At 41.1% G+C, this 18193-nt stretch overlaps 1 protein-coding gene across 4 annotated transcripts in view; it reads left to right on the forward strand.

The window, feature by feature from the left end:
* pald1a (phosphatase domain containing paladin 1a) overlaps positions 1 to 18193 on the forward strand; it is a 125255-nt gene that overhangs the window by 40032 nt on the left and 67030 nt on the right. For all 4 annotated transcript variants that reach the window (XM_080455906.1, XM_080455905.1, XM_080455907.1 and 1 more), the window contains exons 4-10: positions 1884 to 2063; positions 5998 to 6165; positions 7534 to 7694; positions 10773 to 10848; positions 15034 to 15188; positions 17381 to 17477; positions 17621 to 17725. In XM_080455906.1, the coding sequence (XP_080312032.1) occupies positions 1884 to 2063; positions 5998 to 6165; positions 7534 to 7694; positions 10773 to 10848; positions 15034 to 15188; positions 17381 to 17477; positions 17621 to 17725 (942 nt within the window). The remainder of the gene's footprint in view (positions 1 to 1883; positions 2064 to 5997; positions 6166 to 7533; positions 7695 to 10772; positions 10849 to 15033; positions 15189 to 17380; positions 17478 to 17620; positions 17726 to 18193) is intronic.

Genomic DNA, 18193 nt, shown 5'->3' on the forward strand with positions numbered 1-18193 from the left:
AATCAATCTATCAATTAAATAAATCAAAAAGGTCCCCCAAAATGATCTGTATTTGGCTGCAGACCCCCCCCATCTCAAATATATTTGTGCCAGGGACCTCCAGAAGCAAAGATTTGAGTTAAAAATGTTTCGCTTTAATATATACGTATATGGGCATAAGAGTACGGGCATGAAATAAAATTAAAATAGTCAACACACAAAAAGTTAAAAAATAAAAAGTCAGCATAGGGGTAAAATAATAAGAAATCCTGGAAATAACATTCAATAACTATAAATTATAGTATGCTTATAATGCATTATAGACATGGGATGCATGGCAAGTGTTCAGTGGTGGAAAAAGTACTCACATTTTTTACTTGAGTAAAAATATCAATACTGCAATGTAGAAATACTCTGTTACAAGTAAAAGTCAGAAAATTGAAATGTACTTGAGTAAAAGTAAAAAAAAATAGTATTGGTGTCAAAATGTACTTAAAGTACCAAAAGTAGAAAGTACTCATTATGCAGAATGTCCCATTACACAAGCTTTCAAATGTATACAAATCTTCTGAAAATAGCCGATCTACAAGCTCACAATGCGTCGCACCTTGTAGATCGGCTATTTTCAAATGGCATAAATGTACACGGGGCTGAAGTAGTTAATGTATGTTTTGTAATAATAATCAAAATCTACAAAGTAACAGTAACTAGAGTTTTCAAATAATTGTAGTGGAGTGAAAGTATAATATTCCTTTTGCCTCTTGAGATGTAGTGGAATAGAAGTAAAAGTACTGCAAATTGGAAATAGTCCAGTAAATTAAAAATACCTCAAAATTGTAATTAAGTACAGTACTTGAGTACATGTACTTAGTTAGTTTACACCACTGCAAGTGTTAACCCTTCATCCACCACTGTATTCAGCCAGTGTCACCCTTTGGCAAGAATCCAGTCTCTGCTAATGAATGCCCGGCTGAACGTGGGAAATACGCTCCAACATGTACTGTATGTAGAGAGGCCTATAGCTGCCCAGTTCTTACATCAATCTAATGTATTGTCACACCACAGGTTTCAGTGGTGTAAAGTAACTAAGTACATTTACCCAAGTACTGTACTTAAGTACAATTTTCAGGTACTTTTACTTTACTGGAGTATTTCCAATTGTCTATACTTCTACTTCTACTCCACTATACATTAAAATATTGTACTTTTACTCCACTACAATTATTTAAAACTTTAGTTACTTTGCAGGTGTAAATTATGATATTATGAAACATACATTAACCACTTCAGCCCTATTTTATACCTAGGCTATTTGAAAATAGCCGATCTACAAGCTCACTATGTGCGTTGTGAGCTTTTACTTTTGGTACTTTAAGTATATTTTAATGGCAATACTTTTGTACATTTTTTACTTCGATCTGTGCTTTTGGGGGTCCCTGGAACAACATTATTTTTAGTTTGGGGGTCCGTGGCCAAATGCATATATCATTTTGGGGGTCCTTGACATGGAAAGGTTGGAGCACCACTGGTATAGCAACATACTGTTAGGATTTAGAAAACATTTTTAGATGTATTTGGCCGTGGACCCCCATCTCAAAATATTTCAAATATTTCAAAATATCTCAATATATTCCCCCCCCATGAAGCAAAGATTTGAGTTAAAAATGATCGCTTTAAAAAAATATATATATTCAAAGATTTGCACACATTTTCCACGATTTAAAAAAAAAATAGCAGATCTACAAGCTCATAGCGCCGTGCTATGAGCTTGTAGATCTGCTCTTTTTTTGAATAGCCGAAGAAATCTTTAATGGTCTTAATGGATTTAAGAGAGGTTGAGAATCACTGATCTACGTTTAAACGACCAGAAGCCCAAATGAAAGTTCTCCTAATTGTGTTTGCAGGGGGAGTTCTTCATGGTCCAGGACGTGTACAACAAGGCAGACGTCCTGAACACCACGGGCAGCTACGGCGCCCCCAACTTCCGCCAGGTCAAAGGGTCCTATCCCCTGTACGGCATGGGTCAGCCCAGCCTGGGGGGCTTCAAACAGGTCCTCCAGAGGCTCCAGGCACAGGGACATGAGGTAGGTTTTATACTGTCTGCCCCCATTTTGGGTCTTATTCCCCCTCATCTGTGTTTTTTTTCAGGTGTTCTTTAACCCATTAAGACCTGAGGCCAACTCAACAAAATGTCTTCTAAATCAGTTCTAAAACAGTTTTTAGATATTTTTTTGTTTGTGACTTGCAAAAAAATTCACAATAAAATAAAAAAAAGTAGATCTACAAGTTCCTATGAGCTTGTAGATCTGCTATTTTTTAATAGCCAAAGAAATCTTAAAATGACAGATGCTTTTTGCTATTTTTGAAAATAGTGAAAATTCATGCAAATCTTTGAATATATATATTTTAAGCGAATATTTTGAGATGGGGGTCCGCGGCCAAATACATTTCATTTTGGGGGTCCTTGACATGAAAAAGTTTGAGAACCACTGGTCTATAGAGACCAATTGATCCAGTTTCATAGAGTCCTGTAGTTTGTTCCTTTTTTGTCTGGGGCATAGAAAATGAATGCAGTCTTTCCTTGCTCACTGTGTCATGCTTTAGCCTCTTTCTTGCAGTGTTGTCAGTAAATATTTTAGGAGTCAAGTCCTCAGTCTGGGTGAAATGCGGACAGCGTTGCCAGGTTTTGACAAGAGAAACAAGCAACCAGGTTTATGAAAACGAGACCAAAAGAAGCGACTATATGCCACATGAGCACTTTAAACCTATATGCATGGGAGTGAAGAATTTGAAATATTTTTGAAACATTTTAACAACACAAATCTGTTACGGGGGTCCCTGGTACAAAATGTTTTCAGATGGGGATACGTGGACAATTACATATTCATTTGAGGGGTCCTTGTCATGAAAATGTTTGAAAACCACCGTAACCTCAGTAAAACGAATACAAGAAAAAAAATGGGGGCGATTTGTGTTTCGGGGCGAGCGTTCCGGTTATACTGGTTAAACAACATGTATAGGAGAAGCATGCCCAAATAAGCAACTACACTTTAGAAACGAACCCTAAAAAACCCGCAACCCGCAACTACCAATATGTACGAGCAACTTCACAGAAAAACAAGTGCAAAGTCGCTTATAATAAGCGGACATGGCAACACTGAAATGCAGAACTGAGCAAAACACAAACTCGCAGTCATGCGGACGGACGGACGGAAAATAAAAATATCTATCTGCCCTCGCAGCGAAACGGAAACTGACCCGTAATCGAAATGAAATTGGGAAAATTATATAGCTGCTGCTCATTCTACATTCCTTACCCATGCACCACACATCACATGACAACCAGTGGTGTAAAGTAACTAAGTACATTTACTCAAGTACTGTACTTAAGTACAATTTGAGGCATTTTTACTTTACTGGAGTATTGACAATTTTCAATACTTTTACTTCTACTCCTCTAAATCTCGGAGGTAAATATTGTACTTTTACTCCACTACAATTATTTAAAAACTTTAGTCACTTTGTAGATATAAATTATTATATTGTAAAACATACATTAACCACTTTAGCCCTATTTTATACCATAGGCTATTTGAAAATAGCCGATCTACAAGCTTTTACTTTTACTTTTGGTACTTTAAGTATATTTGATGCCAATGCTTTTGTACTTTTACTCAAGTAACATTTTGAACACAGGCCTTTTAACAGAGTATTTTTATATTGCGGTATTGCTACTTTTACTTAAGTAATATATCTTCCACCACTGATGACAACCGAACATTTCCAGTTGCTCTTGTATGCAGCAGAAATGGTTCGAGGGATTAAGCCTTCCACTTGGAGGCTGTTATTTGATATCCATCTCCCATGTTGATTTGATTTTGGTAAAAGAAATGCAAGTAATCACAATATAACTTAACCCATTAAGACCTGAGGCTGATTCTACAAAATGTCTCCTAAATCAATTTATCAAATAAATAACAGTTTTTTGAAAAAACTTCAGTGGTTCTCAAACTTTTTCATGTCAAGGACCTCAAAATGTAAATGTATTTGGATTTACATCTGTGGTAGCAGATGACTCATCGCTATCCTCATACAAGTCATGCAAGTATCTTGCTTTTCAAAACCCAGTTCTGATGTCCAATATCTCAGAGAAAATGGTAAAGAGCTTTGTTTTGCCACGATTAGAGGCATCTGAAGCCACTGAAAATAATGGGAGTGTGGGTTGGCTTTTTTGTCACTTGGGGAGTTCTTGAACCACTGGTGTTTTTAACTCTCAAACAACTCTCCACGCAGGCAGGTGCAAGCACATCTGTAACTATGGATACTGCTTTTTTTACGACCATGTGCCATTTTCTTTGCAATATCAGAGTCTGGAAACATGAGCGATGAGAGGTTATTACCACAGTCAGACCTGTATGACTGGGTGTGTTGCACAGTGTGGTTAACCTCTAGTCTAATCTCAGCAGCTGTTAACCTTGTCTGCATTTGGAATCTTGTTTTGGTTTTAGTAGGAACGTATCCATAGACCGTATCTTATTCACCTCCGTGTGAAACTGAAAAACAACTCTGACAAACTTCACAGAAAACTCATGTTTCGTTCATTCATTACAAATTAAACATGTCGCTAAAAGACTTTGGTGGGCATTCCCCTTAACCTGCATTGAGTTCCCCGCCGTGTGCCCGGCTGTTTCATTGACAGGATCCTCACCACACACACACACACACACACACACACACACACACACACACACACACACACACACACACACACACACACACACAAACATGGCCCGCCCCCTGATGACAGCCTCCACTGCTCTCTTCACACAGCCAGTTGATATAACCAAGATTTTAAAAGCACATTTGAAAACTGGAGCCTGTCTCAATTTGTGGGATTTCTTAATTTTTTTTGTCCCATTCCTGAGCCAATCATTTAATGACTGGGTCATCGGTCAATAGGAGACTCAGTAGGAGACTCAATTGAGTCTCCTACCAGAGACTCCGCCGGTCAAAAACTCCATGAATTCAAGGCTTCATGGGGTGTGTAATTGATAGAAAATAAGTAAGTCTTTGGGTGAACTACTCCTTTAAATTCTCACTTTAGAAATGTGCAGATACCCTGTATACTAGAGATGCGCGGATGGGCTTTTTCGTCACCCGAATCCGCGTGTACACGTTCATTATCCATCCGCCATCCAACCGCATTGATTATATCATCCTATTTATAGATCCGCTTCCGCACCATTAACTGCTCTGCAGCGATTCACATGGGATTCTATATGGATACGTACTTGTACAAACAATGTCACTCGTCACATCACCAATGTAGTGACTGTTTACATTATCCATGGTACCAGCAAGCCCTCTGTCTTCCATCACTTTCTCACATCGCAACTTTTCATGAGATATATCCAGTCGTCGGCAAGGTTAAGAACTTCACTAAATCACTCAACTTTTATTCCTCCCTTTTTTTTATTATTTTGTTTTAAATCCTCCATTAAGTTTCTCTCTCACTATAGCATTAGCTGCCTTTGCTGGCAAGGGGTCCTCCTTCCGCTTCCAAACAACAACAACTACACAGTGCACGCAAAGCACGTGTAGTAGGCGGCTAATTTATGCCTGATGGAAAATTATTACGTAATATTAAAATACTACAAACGCACGCACAGCGAGATTTTGTGCTTTTTAAGAGCTATAATTGGCATATAGATAGATGTCATTAATTTATTTCCCTCATTATTTCACCCGTGGTTTATCCAATATGAATTAATAATTATATTTGACTGCGGTTATCCGCGGGAACCGCGGCTAAAACCGCGATCCACTCATCTCTGCTGTATACACTTATACTGTATGTTGGTTTGTTTACTGTTGAGTGACATCATATTGTTGCACATTAAGCTAATCATCTGGGGACCCCCCCAACATAATTTGGGGACCAGTTTGACTTACTTGACTCACGCCACCTTTTAATCTCCATCTCCCGTATTATAATATTTGCATTTATATTGCAACCAGGAGGTGCTGTTCTTCTGCGTCAGAGAGGAGCCGGTGGTGTTCCTGCACAAGGAGGGCGACTTTGTGCCGTACACGCCGAGGAGGAAGGAGAACCTCCACGAGAACCTGCACGGCATGGAGCCCGAGGAGGCGCAGGGGGAGAGACTGGAGCTCACCATCAGGAAGGAGGTGAGCAACACTACACACAATTATCTCCATATTTTTGGGGGGTATTTTTTCCCGTAAATTAATGCCCTACTTTGTCATACTACAGCAGCGGTTCTCAAACTAAGGGTCGCGACCCAAAGTGGGGTCGCGGGCAGGTGCCGTTGGGGTCACGCATTGGCAACTGTTCTTTTTTTTTAACCAGTAAAGCATCTGCGTCATTTTTTATTTTTGCGTTGGCTATTAAAAAATAGAAGATGTACATCTGCTATTTGTTTTACATTTCTGAAAAATCTTGAAAGTGTGTGAACTACTGATTTAGATGGCATTTGTAGAATCAGCCTCAGGTCTTAATGGGTTCATAAAGAAACCGGCCACTCCAGGTCTCACTTGCAAATCAGTGTCCAACCTCGATGTGACTGTCCTGGTTAACCCATTAAGACCTGAGAAGATTCTAGAAATGTCTTCTAAATCCTAAAAAAAAATTGGAAAAAAAACCCAATTTTTTTTTTCCTCGATTTTTCAAAAATAGCAGATCTACAAGTTCATAGCGCGGCACTCGGTGCCGCGCTATGAGCTTGTATATCTGCTATTTTTGAATAGCCTAAAGAAATCTAAAGTGACACAGATGCGTTCCAGGTATCAATGGGTTAAAGAAAGCTTACATACAGTAGGTGGAAATACTGACAACGGTAACATTTGCATTCAATCACCACCAACAACAACAACATATAAATAGACTTAAAGTACCAGTACTGTACTGGCCACCTGCACTAGACCTATACAGATAAATATAATGTTCAAGCTGTCACAGTTAAAAGGCATGAAGTATTTATGTGTGTAACAGAACGTATATATGTATTGTTTGGTTGATCAATACAGAAACGCTTTTATACAATGTACATGAACATATATTTGTACAGCAAAAGCTCAAGAGTGTATTTCCATTGTGGCCCTTTGAGTGCAATAAGTAATCATATCTCAGATGTCCTAAACTGCTACTTGTCAGGTTTCAAATTCAAAAATAGCAAAAATAGCAGATCGACAAGCTCAAAACGCGTCACTTTGCACCGCGCTTCGAGCTAGCGGATCTGCTCAGTTTGATGCTTTCGTGTGACGCTGTAGTATGATCAAGAAGGGCATTAATTTACAATAAAACACAAACAAAAATATTGTAATTATTTGGTGGTGGCCCACTAGCAGCAACATCCTCATGGCCCACATACAGGTTGGGAACCACTGTTTTGTATTGTATTGTATTCTATCTGTAATCTAGAAATGGAAGCTTATTCTATAGTCGGGACTCATTCTAATCCCCCTGCTTGATGAACAGCAATGATAACGCACACCTAAACCACACAACGTCTCGCTTCTTCTCTCTCTCACACACAGCTCCACGACTTCGCCAAGCTCAACGAGAACGTGTTCTACGTCTACAACGACATCGAGTACTTCAAGGACGAGCCGCAGCAGATCAGCATCACGTGCGAGGAGGACATCCACGTGACGGAGGAGGTCTACAAGAGGCCCATGTTCACCTCGCCACTCTACAGGTAGGGCTGGCAAGGCACACAGTCATGAGTCAAGGACCCCCTAATTGTCACAGGCCTATATCTACATTTTATTTGCATTGTTCCTTTATTGTCCCTGTGGCTGCGTAGCGTAGCGTAGCGGCTGGCTCCACTCAGTCCACAGCAGCAGCATGTGTTTGCTAGTAGCAGAAAGGCAGGTCGTAAATATAGGCAGTGGTGGACACAGTATCTCGTTGCTGTCGGGTGGAAACCTCGTATGTCCAAAACCATTTCCTTTTTTATTGGTATTTTTAAAACATTTTAAACTAGTGGAAATAATTGTGAGCTTGTAGATCTGCTATTTTCACTACTTTTGTGTGACACTCTTGTATGATGAAGTAGGGCTTTTGATTTATGAAAAAAAAACATACACATTTGAAACTTGGAGATACAGTACAAGGTTTCTGCCTGACAGCGACGATATATACTTTACTTGAGTATTTAAAAACACAAACTACATTTCAAAGACAAATATAATATATCGACTCCATGTCAAGGAAGGGACACAAACTTAAAGGGATAGTTCATTTTCTCTACCGATTAGTCACCCCATGGAGACTTGAATTCATGGATTTGTTTTTGTCGCATTCCTAAGCCAATAATTTGATGACCAGCTGACTGGTTGGCAGCAGTTCCGGTAGGAGACACAAAGGAGACTCTTTGTGTCTCCTACTGGAACCGCTGCCGGTCATGAAATGATTGGCTGAGGAATGCGACAAAAACTATCCCTTTAAGCTCCATTTCAAATAGTGAAAATAGCTGATCTACAAGCTCACGCAACGCGTTGTGACGCAAAGCTGTGTGAAGCTGGTAGACCTCTTCTTCTTTTAGTACATTTACACATATCGTTTTTAAAGCAAGCACTCCAGTACTTTAACTCAAGTACAAATTTGACTGAGCAACATTTCACTTATAGTTGAATAATATTAGACCAGTATCTATACTGTGATTCAAGTACTGCGGTTGAGTACTTAGTACACCACTGTAAATGTGGAGTGGGATTTGCTTGTTTAATTTTGAATAATCTAAAATTTATATAGCGCTTTTCGAAGTACCCAAAGACGCTTTACATGGGAGGGGAGGGGGGGTGGGGGGGGGGAACGACAAAAGAATATCAACTTTATTAGGAAAAAAAAGGCTAAGACTATGGAATAAAATCAATAAAAAGAGTGGAATGGTGAGACAGTGGGGGGTGCAGTTAGCTGGGGAACGCCATATTGAAGAGGTGGGTTTTGAGAGCGGTTTCGCAGGTTTGCTGAAGGGTGGGGGCTTCTCTGAGAGTATTGGGGAGTGCAAGGGAGTGTTAGTACGAGTTGCACTGCTGTTTGGAGGAGGAGGAGTAGCGGTGGTGCAAAGAGAAGAGAATCTTGGCATGCTGTCTGCAATCAGATCGGGGGCCAAGTCAGTTTGTTTTATTGAGATGTCATCAGAAGACATTTCTAGGCCAAGAGAATATACGGTTCCCCAAGTGGAGGACTGAAGCCTTTATACGCAGTAGCTCTTTGAAGATCCAGACACTGTGTATAGTTTGTAGTTGTTGCTGCTGGATCTTAAAACGTACTTCCCAAATGCTGCAGATTATTTGATGTCTATCCGTCTGACCGATATGTCGACGTTTCATGATTTTTAACCATTTTCATCCCAATCTGGGAACCCATTCGGTAAAAAAATCAGTGCCTCTGGGGGCACCACCACCTACTTTTTTGTGTAGAAACAGCAACTCTGTTTGGCTCCTCCCCTTTAGTAGTCCAAGTCCACTTCCTCCCGGGTGCTTTTGTGTTTACTCCTACTAACAACAACATTACATATTTAACCCATTTAAACCGGGAACGCATCTGTGTAACCACTTCAACCATTATTTTATACGTTGGGCTATTCAAAAATAGCAGATATACAAGCTCATAGCGCGGCACAGAGTGGCGTGCTATGAGCTTGCAGATCTGCTATTTTTGAAAAATCTTGAATATATGTGCAAATCTTTGACTATATTTCTTTTTAAACAACATTTTTAACTCAAATCTTTGCTTCTGGGGGTCCCTGGAACAACATATTTTGATGGGGATCGACGGCCAAATACATTTTAATAATTTAGGGGGTCCTTGACAAGAAAAGGTTTGAGAACCACTGATATAGTAACAATAGTTTTTCTGAAAAATTAAGACATAGTTGAGACATTTGACAGTTCCGATAGTTCCGGCAGGGCGCCGGAAGTGTCGCAAAAGCGAGCCTTATGGTGGGACACGTTCAAGATAAACACGTTGCATAGTGCTCTAACACTATGAACATCAGATCTCACCCAAAAAAAGCTATTAAAATACGCTCAGGAGAAGGGTGCACACCAGTATTGATGAGGTGCTAAAAAGTTCTACACTCATAGCCAAGTTCTACACTCATAGCCAAGTTCTACACTCATAGCCAAGTTCTACACTCATAGCCATGATGCAGGATAATTTATTGAGTACCAAGTATCAACATTTCGAACCGGAAAGGTCTTCTTCAGGGGAAGTGGTGCCGGTACTTCTTATCTCCACCACTGGTTGGAGATAAGAAACTAATGTTTCCGTCTTGAGATGTTTTTGAGATTAATGAACACACAACACCTCACCTCACTTGTGGTGTGAAGTAAGGCAGGTTTTAACCCATTAAGACCTGAGGCCGATTCCAAAATTGTCTCCCATCCTAACAGTTATCTGAAAAATGTAAGTGTTCTATGTCAGTGGTTCTCAAACTTGTTCATGTCAAGGACCCCCAAAATTATATGTATTTGGCCACGGACCCCCCATCTCAAATTATTTAGTTCCAAGGACCCCCAGAAGCAAAGATTTGAAAATTGGTTAAAAAATAAATAAATATTATATTCAAAGATTTGCACACATTTTTGCGATTTTTTTAATAGCCAAAGTATAAAATAATGGTTAAAATCTAAAGTGACACAGATGCTTTCCCGGTCTTAATGGGTTAATTCAGGTCAGCCTGATGCATGTTGTTGTGACCTACAGACACACTGTTGACACAACACCAGACTCAGAACAGTAACAATGTGTTGTCCTCTTCTTGCAGGTACTACAGGTTACCTCTGCCCATGGAGGGAGCACCCCTAGAGGAAGACTTTGACGCTTTCGTGAGCATACTTAGGGTAAGCCATAGTTTAAATACCACTGGTTCTCAAAGTGGGGTCCGGGGGGACCCCCAGGGGCAGTGTTGCCAGATTCTGTGAGAGAAACAAGCAACCAGGTCTAGGAAAACCAGCCCAAAAGAAGCGACTATGGGCCACATGAGCACTTTAACATATACGTCAGCTATTTGAAAATAGCAGATCTACAAGCTCACAACGCGTCGCGATGCGACGCGTTGTGAGCTTGTAGATCGGCTATTTTCAAATAAAATCTTGCGGGGAAATTATAATAAGCAGATCTGGCAACCCTGCCCAGGGGTTCCAGGGGGTCCCCAGCTAAATGATTGATAGTTAGGAAAAGGGCCGTTAAAGATCTGTAACTCTCAGAGTTAAAGCAGCACTATGCAGTTTGGGGTATCAGTGGCCACTTTGGACACAAACAACATGGCAGCCAACGTCTTTGACTTCATTACCCAGGAGTCTCTGCAAGCATGTCCAGGCGAGGACGCGCTGTGATTGGCCAGTCTTCGCTTTGACTGTCAGCTCTGCCTTGGTTGCCTTGGCAAATGCCAACCACCGGTGGACAGTATAATATTATTACCCTGACCCTGTTGGTCGTGGTCGAAACCAACCAATCAAAAACGAGCACTGCTCGGGGTTCTGCTGGGGATTAATTTCACCCGGTTACTGCTTTCACTGGGGGCTTTGTTTTGATGTGCCATAAAAGATATTAATGGATTGAACTATAAAAGATATTAATGGATGGAATGGAACTATAAAATAAACTAATGGATGGAACTATCGCCGAGCATCTGGACTGTCTCACGGAGGCCGTTGGAGGACCAAAATGCCTTTTTTGGCCCTGCAATACCTGTCGTTTTGACTCTGTCCTGTGTGTGCTGTGGTGGAAGAGCTACTCGGATATTGTTGCTGTCGGGCAGAAGCCGTATTTTGACTTTTTTTGTGTTTTTTACTTGATCATGCTACTCCAGTACGATTGATCCCCCGATCGTTGCTAAACACGGAGGTTTTCTCTGTGCTTTTTTTTTTTCATTTCGACCCTCTGTTCGCTAGTTATTGGCCGTTGAACATAGCATGTCTCGCCAAAAATGCAGAGGAAAACACGAGGCGGGATACAGTTGTTTTCCCAAACACGTTAACCAGGAAGTGAATGGTGGAGGAGATCTTGCGATCACGTGATCGCCTAGATCTCTGTGTTAGCCAAGAGCCAAGAGATCTAGCACTAAACACTGAAAACACTGTTTTTGCGCGGCACACGTCATTGGGACTCTGGGCTTTGGGAAAAATGGACGTGTTACACGTCATTGGCACTGAATGAGCCATAGTAGTAAAAGTTTTGGTCAATCTATTGAAAATACCTGATCTACAAGGTCACAACATGAATGTTATTTTTGAATAGCCGAACTATAACAAGGGGCTTAAGTGGTTAATGTACAGTATGTTTTGTATTAATAATCTAAATCTGTAAATTACTGTAACCAATATCTAAAGGTATCAAATAATTGTAGTGGGGATGTAGTGGAGTACAAACTTGTACTTAAGTACAGTACTTGAGTAAATGTACTCTGTGTGTGTGTGTGTGTGTGTGTGTGTGTGTGTGTGTGTGTCTCATCCATCACCAATAACCATAATAGCTATGACAATGAGCAGATCTCCTGTCCGTGATCAGTTTAAGTCTACTATGTGACATATATCGTCTCTGTCGCGTGGAAAACCTCATATGTCCAAAACTGTTACTTTTCAGGATTCAAATGCCAAATCAAAAGTAGCAGATCTACAAGCTCAAAACACGTCGCTTCGCACTGCGTTTCGAGCTTGTGGATCTGCTGCTTTTGTGTGACGCTGTAGTGTGGTCAAGTAGGGCGTTAATTTACAAAAAAAAAACTAAAAGTTAGAATATGGAGATAAGAGGTTTCTGCCCTGACAGCGACGATTTGGGAACAGCCAGGGCTGTCAGAGTTCAGCCTGGTTTCTATCTGCTCCTTCACTCACACAGGAAGATCTCTCTTTGTTTTTTTTGTCTGCTGACTTGGCCTAGTAAGATCGTGGTGGAAACTAAGCTTGTCCCTGACGGGCAGAAACCTATTATCTCCATATTTTATTTACTTTTTGTGTTATTTTAACAGCCTACTTGATCATACTACAGCGTCACACACAAGTATCAAAAGTAGCAAATCTGCAAGCTCGACACGTGGTACGAAGCCACGCGTTTTGAGCTGGTAGATGTGCTACTTTTGATTGAATTTATATCCTGAGAAGTAACAGTTTTGGACATATGAGGTTTCCACCCGACAGACTTAAGTACAATACTCAAGTATTATACTTAAGTAAACATTTTCAGTACTTTTTTATTTGAGTATGTCAATTTTTCTGTGCTTTATACTTTTTTACTCAAATTATTTAAACCATTTAGCTACTTTTGCAGATTTTGATTGTTAATACTACCCGTACAGTAATATTTTCATGCCAATACTTTTGTACTTTTTACTCTATTCAAATTTTGAATACAACATTTTTACAACTTGTAACAGAGTATTTTTTATATTGATGGTATTGGTGGTATTGCTACTTCTCTTGTACTCGAGTAAAAACTCGGATTACTTCTTCCACCACTGCTTTGTTTTTGTTCTCCTGACTTCCCTAGTAGCAGCATGCTGTCCAGTTCCCTGTGGTTGGAAAGTAGTTTTTTTTTTTTTTTTAAAGAAGCCTGTGGATCAGCAGTCTGAAGATTTATTCTTACTTTTCCAAAAATAGCAGATCTACAAGCTCGTGGCTTGTATATCTGCTATTTTTGAATATGCCAAAGAAATCTGAAATGACACAGATGCTTTCCTGGTCTTAATGGATTAAATCAGGCTTTATACCCGATGCAGCTCCTCACTCTCTGGCTTTCTTTCTGTCTTTTTGCTGCTCTGTTATGATGGTGACATTGTGATGTCTGCTCGGGGGGGCTGGTTGAGGGACTGCAGGCATGACAGGCCCGTGTTTGCACAAGTCCTGATAGCTTCCTGGACATTCCCTCACTTCCTGTTTCAGTGGATGAAACGAGGCAGAGGAAACCTCAAACCACCGTTTCTCTGTTTTGAAGTGATTGTATTTTCTTTAAAATATTTAGTTCGTATTAAGGTCATATATATTTACATTTATATCTGTCTGTCTCTTATATGTCATCATGATTTGTGTGCATGGGGATCTCATCTTAAACAAGCTCAGCGCTTAATGAGTCTGAGTTTGTACTTCCATGTACTGTTGTTCTTATGTCTTACTAAATAAAGTACATCAATCAATCAATCAATATACTCCGACATCCATGATGGTCTATCAATGAAAACTCTTCCTTTGGGAGCTATTATCTAATCTTGTCAACTTCCATGTCCCTGCTTTACATTAAAGATGGTCGTTGGCATTGTGTAAGCCAGTGGTTCTCAAACCTTTGAAGTGTAAAATAGGGTTAAAGTGATTACGATAATTTTTATGCTATATTAACTAATTACTAACTACTGGGGACCCCCTGGACCCCACTTTGTGAACCACTGGTGTAAAGGCCAGTCCACACCAATGCAACTCCTTGCAACTGCCATTTTGGATAATGGTTGCAACTCCTTGCATGTTGCAAGGAGTTGCGTCGCAAATCATTGGTGTGGAGGCATTTAGCAGACCCTCTCAATCCAGAGCGACTTACAGTAAGCAAGGACAAGACAAGATAATACATCAAATGCATAGGAATAGTAATCTAATAATAAAGTAATACATAAGTAAACCAATAATCTAAAGATAACTAATACATATGTAAATCAAGAACCTATCATCAAGCTTGTACATTGAAACTATACACACTATAGGATGCCAGGTCAACAATGACCTGGCATCTGTCTACATAACATGCTATCTAAGTTACATTTTAGTCTTTGCGTAAGCCTGCAAGGTCGTCAAGGCTAAGGCCTTAAACGGGGACGAACATGATAGTTTCGGGCCATGTCAGTGGATCTTTAAGGCAGCAACAGCTGACATAGTAACACTTGACCATGTCGTACAGTAGGCATAATTACATAATTACACGTCACACAGCCATTACCACATGTGTTGAAGTGACAGTTGCGGGTGGTGTATGTTTGTGTTATTTTTCACTCTGCTGTCCTGCTCTCTCTCTCTCTATTTTAAGCACCGTTTCCATGTCTTTTCCAGGAGAGTCCCCACCTCTCTCTGAGTCGGAGCACGTCCAGAGCCCTGCCCGCCTTGCTCTTCAGCTGCCAGGTGGGCGTGGGCCGCACCAACCTGGCCATGATCCTGGGCACCCTGGTCATGAACCGCCTGACGGGCACATCCCAACCACAGCCACAGTACGAACTCCTATCACGTTGCCAAACTTATCTTAAGGGCCGTTCACACCAAGCACTATAACTATTGTTTTTGTTATAGGAGTGAACTCTGCCCTCCACCTTTTTGCCAGACCCAGGGGGTCAGGCCTACATGAGGCTTTGTCGGTCCCTCTTTGCACCATATATGCACCATATATGGACGAGAATGTTGAACCGTTTTCGTCCATATATGGTGCATATATGGTGCTTACATGTCCTTCTTTTTGATTGGCCAAGCTTAGCGTGACGTAGTGCTCTGTCGGCCATTAGGGGTCTGGCAGTACCAGGTCCCCTGGTTCCCTTTATTATAAAATGACATTTAGTACCTCTACCAAGGCCAACCTGTTCAACCTGTTGGCTCACCTGGAATTCCATATTTGGGCATGGGTGACTCATTGTGACCTTATCGTGATGAGGCTCGCGTCATCACGTCGGACAGCTTATAACTGTCCACAGTTTCAGGAACTGATAAGATTCACCTGTATACACGATGTACAAGTTATACACAAAACTCCAACTCTGATGTCCAAGACTCCTTCATCCACAGCACTGAAAGAGGAACCTCTCGACCACGATACCGAAGTCAGACCCGTACAATCCACTGGTGATCAACCCATAACTATTCCTGTATTGTAAAGGCAGACATCACCCGCTGCAGTGGGCCAGTTCCCTGTCCCACTCATTTCCATAATATAACATTTTTATCCAAAACAGTTCCGGTGTGTAAAATGTTCCGTTGGACGTTGCATCTGAAAGAAGCACCAGGATACAATAAATACCAGACCGCTGTGACAGTGGGACTCAGGGTGTTCCATTTTACAGGTTACTTTTATGTTCAGGTTTGCATCTTCAACACAGTGTCTTTACGTTGGAGGGAATTGCCTGAAGCAGCTGAAGGAGGAGAATATCCCCTTGATGTTCCCTCATTGTACAATGGCCACACAACTGTGCTGATAGAGGATATGATTTACATGTGGGGTGGTTATAATTGGGACTTAGAGGATTTATACTGCAATTCGGTTTATGCATTTGATGTTGATATCCTCAGATGGTTCAAACACAAGGTTTCTGGGACTGTTCCAGAGGGGACGGCGAACCACTCAGCCTGTGTCATGGGGAAGGTCATGTATGTCTATGGAGGATATAGATTTGACAGCACCCCAGCCTGGTTCAATGACATCCACAAGTTGGACACCACCACAATGGTGTGGTCTTTAATTAACACCAGAGGAACTCTGGCACCTTTTCTAAGCGATCCTTCCGCCACCATCATTGGGACAAAGATGTTTGTATTTGGGGATGAGTATCCGAACGGGGAACACAACAAAATCCGAGTGTTTGACACAGATACCAACTGCTGGCTGAGCACACCTTCTGCACCGCTTCTTCTTCCAGGAGAATATCCCTCAGCCTTTGCCTACAATGGAGAGCTGTACATAATTCGTTGTGGTGGTGATTATACTGACTTTGTAGATGTTTGTATATTCAACCCAGAGACCTTTTCCTGGAGGGTCAACACACATAAGACAACACATGGGTTTAGTATGTGCGGTTGCTTGGTGGAAGATCGCATCATCCTCTTCAATACAGACCTGTATGTCTTAGACTTAAGTCCTAGTCTGAAGATGTTATGCAAGCTGGCAGTTATTCAGTACAATATGGAGCAGTCAGAACTCCCACACGACATCAGGTGGGAACTGGCAGCCATGAATGTTTCAGAAGAAGAAGAAGACGACGACGAAGATGAATCTGAAGATGAAGAAGACGGAGAAGAACTGGCAGCCATGACTCTTTCAGAAACAAGGGAACCAGGAGACCTGGTACTGCCAGACCCCTGCACAGTGCACACACGCCATGCGAAGTCCGGCCATTCAGATCTCAACCACTAGGGGTCTGGCAGTGCTCCGAGGAGCACTTATTCTAGTTTTTTTTAGATTTCTTTGTTTTTTGATAGTGAAGTGTGTTAGACAGGAAATGGGTGAGAGAGATGGGGAATGACATCAAAGGTTATAGTCCATGGTGTGAACCGCTATAAGCCCTATATACTTTGTTGTGCGACTAAAGCACGTTGTGAGCAGAAATTTGACAAAGAAATCAAAAAAATAACACAGATGCTTTCCCGGTCTTAATGGATTAAGACAGTTGACACGGTTTGTCTTTTTTTTTTGTTGCAGGGTTGAGGAGACGACGGCCCCAGAGCCCAAGCCACTGTTCCAAGTCATTCATTCTCTGATCAACAAGCTGCCCAATGGACAGCAGCTCACGGAGGAGGTACTGTACACACAGGATGATGAACTACAGTGTCACACCTGACATCCTGGCTTGATACAATACAATCTATTTGACGGTTCGATTATTAAGGCGAGCCGAAGTCATCCATTGTCTCTCATCTCCTTCCCTGCCCTGAACGTTAGGTTGACCAAGCTATCGCCCTGTGTTCCGAAATGCACAACATCAAAGAAGCGATATACGAAAACAAAAGCAAGCTAGAAGGCATCGGAGAGGACTATCAAATACAGGTCAGTGGTGCTCTGCACTGGGAAAAAACGCTCTCTGTTCTGCTGAATAAGGCTGGTGTGTGCTGACAATGCAGAAGAGAAAGTCCTTTTTCAAGCTGACCGCTTTGGAGAAGCTGTGGACAGCTCTAAGCCAATATTTGACGGTTGAATTGTACCATTCATATAAAGGCTAAATTCAGTGATAAAAACAAAATAAAACTGGCACATCCACTGGACGGGAAGGTGCAAGACCAACAGTGGATCAAGGCAGGATAAAAAAATGGAAGTCTGACTTTATTGATTAACGTTTCGACATAAGAGTCTTCTTCAGAAGATAACCTATGAGCTGGTGTGGCCGCTAACATTTTAACAGTTTTACAAGTATAGTATTTGGAGAAAGAAAAACTGTGGTGCACTGGGAACATCATTTATTTGAACAGGCTTCCTCTTGTCTCCTAGTGATTCAGTGGGATCTCTTGGGATCCAGTA

The sequence above is a fragment of the Gymnoscopelus braueri genome (genome assembly GCF_963280865.1).
Source record: "Gymnoscopelus braueri genome assembly, chromosome: 17".
NCBI lineage: Eukaryota > Metazoa > Chordata > Actinopteri > Myctophiformes > Myctophidae > Gymnoscopelus > Gymnoscopelus braueri.